The sequence below is a fragment of the Drosophila hydei genome, unplaced genomic scaffold, assembly GCF_003285905.1.
Source record: "Drosophila hydei strain 15085-1641.00,03,60 unplaced genomic scaffold, DhydRS2 tig00008119-arrow-pilon, whole genome shotgun sequence".
NCBI classification, from domain to species: domain Eukaryota; kingdom Metazoa; phylum Arthropoda; class Insecta; order Diptera; family Drosophilidae; genus Drosophila; species Drosophila hydei.
The window spans coordinates 1,129,402-1,136,506 of record NW_022045830.1 but is presented as its reverse complement, the minus strand read 5'-3'; the positions used below and the strand labels follow the sequence as shown (position 1 = coordinate 1,136,506).

Below are 7,105 nucleotides of genomic sequence, written 5' to 3'. Positions count from 1 at the left end.
CTCTCTTTATAGTTGCCCAGCTGTTGTTGTCGCTGTTATTGTAGCTTTGGCTGGCATTAGTTTCATAAGGACGCCGCTTATGGTGCTGACTGTGGCGACAACACCAGCAACAACAACAAGAACAAAAAGAAGAAGAAGAAGAAGAAGATAGCATTATTGAGTGTAGTTGTCGCTGCAACGGCTGACTGCCTGACTGGCTGTGTGGCTGTCGCTTGATGTGTTTGGCTCAGTTGTTGCCAACGTTCGGCACACGCGACACGTGCGAGGTGCGTGCAAAGTTGAATTGTCAGCGGCAAAAGTTGAAACATTTTGGGAACAATAAAATAACAAAAAAGAAAAGTAACCAGCTGCCAAATACACTCACCCACACACGCACACACTCCTGACAAACAAAGGTAAAATGTGTGCCAAGAAATAATCGACATGTCTGTTAATTATTGTGAAAGTTTTTCTGACACACACGCGGATACAAATTGTCAGCCCTTGGCGTTTCTATGTCAGATGACAGCTGCTGCTGCTGCTGCTGCTGTTGGTGTTGTTGTTGGTGACAGGCACCGCCCTATCGAATGCTTGAGCTGCTGCAACCGCTGTCGCATGCTGTCTCCGCGTGTATCTATATCTATATCTGTGTAACTGTATCTCCAGCTCCAGCTCCATCTCCATCGCCATCGCCATCTATAACTGTAACTGTGTGTGTGGCACACATAAAGTTATTCGCCCGTATGGGGAATGTGTTTCATGTCATAAAGACACGCACAAATCATGCTTAAACTCGACCAAGCTACGCTGTGCCTCGCGCCTTGTGCCTTGTCTGGCGTATCCTGTGTGTCCTGGTGCTCGTTGCTTTTTGCTTAACTCGCAATTTATGGTTAATCGATGTTGTCTTTGAACGTGACCTATTTGCTTTATTTCGTCGCGCAGTATCCTTTGTCGTCATGTCCACGTCCACGTTCACGTCCATGTCACCATTATATCCGTGGCTCGTCTCACATTCTCTCTTAACCAGCCGCCTCCTCCCCCACTCCAGTCGCACTCAGCGTCCTGCTGACGTGTTAAATTGTCTTTTTGTTTACCCTCAATAAAGCAATAATTTATTTTTCATGCTCTGCTGTGCGTTTTCCTTCGTCACACTTATTGCATGGACCCAACATATATACAGATATTTATATATATATATATCTAGCAGATTTGCCAAAATCGATATGTGAATAACCTTGACTTTCAGGCCAGAGCTTTGCCGGCGACTCAGTGACTCACAGATGCTGCAGCTGCACTTTGTTGCCAGCCACATTTGCTGTCTGCAACCCCAAAAAGCTTTACAGTTTTGCAGTCACTGCTAAGCATGACGCATCAGCATAAACTGAAGTGCCACCTGGGTGTTTTAATTAGTGGCATTGTGCCATGCTTATCGCAGCAGCAGTCGTGACAGCGTTTGACTATCTAACTGGGTCATCAAACCCGTTGCGGACAACCATTTGCCAGGAGGTGACGCGGCCAATGAGCTCATTAGTCTATCGATTTAATATTTGGCATCAATAACTCGCTTAGCTCTTCCTTTTTTACATCAATGCTGATGACTTGCAATCAAAAGTTCAAATTGTTCAATGAAGCTTAAGCAATATTTCAAATGTGTATTTAACATGCATGTTAAGTGCATTGTACGTGCTGCTTGTTAATTGTTATTAATACTTATTAGTTTACTGATTTAATATTCTGCTTGGCGTTACGCTTAGCTTGAGGCTTGATTAAATTCTATAAATAACTTCATAGCTAATTTAACATGCATGTTAAGCTGACAAGAAGTTTTGCTTTATTAAGCATAACGGTAATACAACTGTTATAATATGCTCGACTGTTACAGGAGAGATAGACGGCTCTAAGTATAAACAGCATTGTTTGAATGGGCAATTATCGACTAGGAAATACCCAGACTTTTTTATTTATATAAGCAAAAAATATTTATTGTAGAGTTATGGATGACTTGAAACCGGCTCGATATGCTTTAAATTATTCATAGTAGGTATAAAGTTAGAGAGGCACTGAGAGGCACTGAGGTCTACATCAGCTCGACTGTATAGGGCCACTCACGCCTCCCTCTAGCTAACCACAGGCACTTTGATATAAGTAAGCCAATTTTCAATGTGTACAGAGTGTAGATATGCCTGTGTCTTGCCCTTCGCACAGTCCCCCTTTATTTGGTACTTAATAATATGGCTTGCACAGGTAATTCCCATAAACAGACAAAGTTGCGTGTCTATATTTTTTATTTGATTGCAGCCCAATCAATGAGAAAGGCAAGCAAAGCTCAGTCCTGTCATAGAAATTACAATGAGTTGTCCTACCTAACGCCTCCTGCTGATTTCCGTCTTCTGAGTGCGGCGCTTCAGCTTAAGTCTTAGAGAGTAGCTCAGTCAAGCCTGGTCATTTATTTGAGCTGGGAAATATTTTGTATATTTTTCTTAAATTAATTTTCTGACTTCATCAATTCACTAAAGAGTTGCCAGCTAATTGCTACGTTGGGGGCAGTAACACTTCCAGTTGTAGCATATGCGTGTGCCGATGTCTCGCAATTGTCATTGTGATGTCATGCATGAAATATTGAGGTGAATGGGGACACACACACAGGCACAGCCACACACGTGAGCAACGACTGCAACACTAATCAACCAGTTAAGGTTCAAGCAGTTCCGGTTCAATGAGCAAAGTGGCTATCCTATTGATAGGTGTGTGCCTGCAGCAAATATTATAGCAAATAGTATAAAGCTGAAAGAACAGCTGCGAGTGTTGCCCGGCGTTGCGCGTGCCTAGCTGCAAATGGAAGACAGTTGCAGTTGCAAATGAGCTCTGGCTATATAAATAGACTTAATCTCTCCGTCAATCAGCTTATTAGACAATCAGTCAGTCAACAATTGAGTCAAGTTAAGTAATGAATTATTTTGCTGTCTGCAATGACATCGTCTCTTGCCTATCGGGATGACCTTAAGCAGCAACCCGTTCGACCTATGCGTACTTGAATGTGGGCACAATTAAGATAATGGCACACCTTACGTTACCTTATAAGTCGGATCCGAATAAGTCAACTGTGCGCAATGAAGCGTTAAGGGCATCGCCATTCAAACACACGGAGATTCGTGTTTGGGCATCTTTGCTGCTGAATGTAAACAGCCGTCGCCCCCAACTCTTGCTCTAATTAAGCTGAATTCTTAACCATAATAGCTGCCGGCTATGGTTGTCATAATAGAAATAATTATGCGAGGTAAATTACCCAAAGTATTAAGTGTAGCTCGGATGTCCGCGGGCCAAATATCGACTTAATTTACACAGAAATAAAAACAGAAAGAAAGAAAAAACATTTTAATTATGTTGAAAGTAGATGAAAAACAATTCCTGTTTGCAGATTCGTCTAATAAAATAAATATATACATAGTACATTATGAAAATTATGCGAAATTTCAATTTCGAATTTATGAAATAAAAAAATCTTTTTTGTTGTAATCAAGTTGGCATCGGAGCTGAACTCGTGCGCGGAGCTTTACGCTTAGTCAGTTGAAAATATTCGTTTGTGTTGCTTGTTATTTTATAAAAAAACCTCAAATAATTTAAATAATCCAAATTCACAAATATATCGAATTACACTATATTTTGTATATATCCCGAATACCGATAAAACTCTGCAATGGTTAAAGAGGTAATGCTGCGCTTAATAACTCTATTATTTTAAATTTATTTGCGTTCGCGTGGCAGATGCAGCGAGAGGACCTATTCTCCAAGGAGGCGGCGCTGAAGAACCAGGCAAAGCGGGAGCTGGCCAATGGGCTCGAGAAGCCGTCGTTAGACAAATTGCGACTGCAGTGCTTCAGCCGCGGCGCCACGGGCATCTTGGGACTTGCCAGGTGAGTGCCTAAGCAGACGCCCCGAAATCCGGCATGTGTGCATAGCCAGGGCCAAAACAACGACCGGGTCGAAGGGCCTGAGCCAGGACCAGCACCAGGTTGCCCAAGATAACGCTCTTTACTTCATTTTTTCGTTACGGGCATATTTATTAACAAATGTGAGGCAGCTTGCGAACGGGGCTGGGCGTATTAAAAATGATGAAATTGTTGAGTGCCCGACAAGTGAAACATGTAGAATAGGGAGCTGCTGCCCAAATGTGAAGCATGTTTTTTATGCCCCAAGCAAGATGATGCCGATGATGATGATGATGATGATGATGATGATGATGATGAGCAGCATTGAGTTTGTGATGTGTTGTTGGTGGGCCGCAGTTGAGGTTAGGGGATTCGAGCTAGGCACTAGCAAATATGTCGAGTGCATGTTGAACTAACATTTCGAAAGCTTCTCCAAGTGTGTGCCAAGCGGCAAAAACTATGGATGAAGCAGCCGCAGCCGCAGCCTCTGCCGCAGCCTCTGCCGCAGCATCTGCCGCTGCCGCTGCCGCTGCCGCTGCCGCTGATGCTGATGCTGATGTTGGGGCTGAGCGATGGCAAAAATCGCTGACTGAATGCAAACAAACATAATTGGATTTCTCTGCTTTCAGTACCATTCAACACTCTTTCACACACACACAGACAGTCATGTGAGCCACCCGAACGCACTCACGCCCATAACCTGGCCGGGCAAACAGAAGAGTTTGCTCCTCGACTCTCGGTTTTTATTTCAATTTCCGACTGGCAGCAGGTCCGTTAACAATTTTCCGTATTGAACATATAGACATTTTTAACAAAATCGCAACTTCAATATGAGTGAGAGTGCGTCTCCCTCTGTGTGTGTGTGTGTGTGTGTGTGTGTATTAGCTGAATCATTGTATATCTGCCTATTGACCATCTCTGTGTGTGTGTGTGTGTGTGAATGCATGAGATTTTTTATTTGTATTTATGCAACTTGTTTGTCAGCTGGAAAATTCAATGCATTCAATGCATTTTCTAAAAAATTCTACGCATTCGACTCCGCATTCTTGCCCTCTGCTTTTGTTTGTCACTATTTTCATTTTGCGATTTAAATTTATTTAAAATAACAATTTTGTTTGGACTAGGCATCGGCTTTTTAACTGCAGTTGGAACAAAATTCTTTGTATATATTCAGATTTATTCCCTCTTCTTCTTCCGTCTCAGAGCTTTTCGTGTTATGGATGACGACGGCAGCAAGACCCTCAATCTGGAGGAATTCAAGAAGGGCATCAACGGTTTGGGGCTCGATTTCAATGAATCCGACACTGAGGATTTGTTCAAAAGGCAAGTTCACCTCCATATCAATACTCTTCTGCCTACTCACAATTAATTCTTAAGCAGTTTTGACACCGATGAAAGTGGCACCATTAACATGACCGAATTTCTCATGAAATTGCGCGTAAGTCTTGCATAATTATCGAAAGTTTTATTAACTAAAACTGGTGATCTCTTTTCACACAGCCTCCAATGGGCACATGCCGCCTGAATATCATCGAAAAGGCCTTCAATAAGCTGGACACCAATGCCGATGGCCAAGTCACCATTGACGATCTGAAGCACATTTATTCGGTGCAAGACCATCCCAAGTATTTGAGCGGCGAACTGACCGAAGCTGACATCTTGACTGGTTTCCTGAAAAACTTCGAAGCTGGTGCACCCAACCCAGACGGCATCATAACCAAGGAGGAGTTCATCAACTACTACGCCACCATCAGCGCCTCGATCGACAATGATGCCTACTTCGATTTGGTAGTGCGACGCGCCTACAAACTCTAATCTTCTTTCATTGATCGTAGCACTCGTACGTATGGACACGCAGTCAGAGTCCATATGATTCCGACCGTAAGCTAGTTAGCACTTACTATATTCCATATATAAGCTCTAGTTATGCACGCTAAAAGTAAATGCAAAAAAATTTCAGTTGACTAGTTATCGGCTCTGCGCACGTCTCGTAAATCCTCTTATTCGTACCTAACGTTTTCTTTTAATTAACTGGCAAAATTATAAAAATCAAATAAAACAAAATAAATCTAAATAAAATCTATTTTGGTGGCTTGAAATATTTTTCATGCACTTTCCGAATGGCCAGGTGATCTTGAATGGGAATTGTTAATTGTAAATGTATCTGTGCTCAAAATATAAATTTTCTCAGTCTGCCCTTTTCTATTGTTTTTTTTACCGAAGTCATAACGACACGAACAGCCATCTCGCTCGTACTCTGTTTTCACCCAAGACTACGTTCAGCATCAGCTATCTTTATCTCGCTCTCACTGAGTAGAGAATATAAACAAGTAGAGGTTATAAGTGTGCAGCTAAGGCGCAAACTCACTCGGATAATTATTTGACACTATAAGCTCTCAGCCTCACACTAAACTGCAATATCCGAGTCTACAGCTATCTCTGAAGTAAGATCTGGAGGAGAAACTAAAGGGAATAAGTAATGAACAACGTACAGCCAAGACGCAAACCCACTCGGATAATGCAATCACGCAGACTCTCACTAATACTAATGCAACATGTATATTTGTTTCTCTCATTTTCACAAAGTGAGAATAAGAAGATACAAGCAAGAATGGAGAAACGTGCAGGCGTAAACTCACTCGGATAATACTAATACAGCGAGTATGCAATCACGCAACCTCTTACTAATACTACTGCAACAGTAGACAGCAATCACAATACGACTTTAACATTCAGTTTACAACATCACAACATAATATACCTAAATTACATAAGACAAATTTCCTCTTTTACATCAACTATTTCATTATCTACTCTCCACTCAGATTCCCTAGACAATTGACTTAGCTTTGACATATCCGATATATAAACCCTTTCCATTTGACCTAAAACTAACACAAAAGCGGTTCAAATTGGCTAAAGTTCGTGTTCGTATGCGAGTTGCGTAGTTGATTTCCTAGTTTCACGTACTTTTGTCCAATATAATGTGCTATAATAATTTATTAAATTAAAACCGCGTGCTAATTAGCATAAAACTAATTAGATTACTTGTACATGTGCAGCCACAAAGAGAGAGAGAGAAAATATTAGGTATGAATAGAGACATGAATGTGGAGCTAAATATTTGTGGCGTATGCGCAATCGTTGCCTTTCGTAAAATTCATGTTTGCCAAAAAGTCAAACGACCCACATTCACG

The 7,105-nt window shown here is 41.6% G+C and overlaps 1 protein-coding gene across 2 annotated transcripts; it reads left to right on the top strand.

Annotated features, from left to right (window-relative positions):
• Positions 1-3,522: 3,522 nt before the first annotated feature.
• On the top strand, positions 3,523-5,971 carry LOC111596591 (calcyphosin-like protein). Of its 2 annotated transcripts, none has more exons than XM_023310882.2 (5): positions 3,523-3,688; positions 3,751-3,893; positions 5,112-5,231; positions 5,289-5,346; positions 5,409-5,971. In XM_023310882.2, exons 1-5 carry the CDS (start codon positions 3,677-3,679, stop codon positions 5,721-5,723), a joined length of 648 nt encoding a protein of 215 aa, XP_023166650.1. In that variant the 5' UTR covers positions 3,523-3,676; the 3' UTR covers positions 5,724-5,971. The 2 variants fall into 2 exon arrangements, with proteins under 2 accessions (XP_023166650.1, XP_023166642.1); XM_023310874.2 differs by having other exon boundaries at positions 3,526-3,688; positions 3,745-3,893.
• Positions 5,972-7,105: the final 1,134 nt, after the last annotated feature.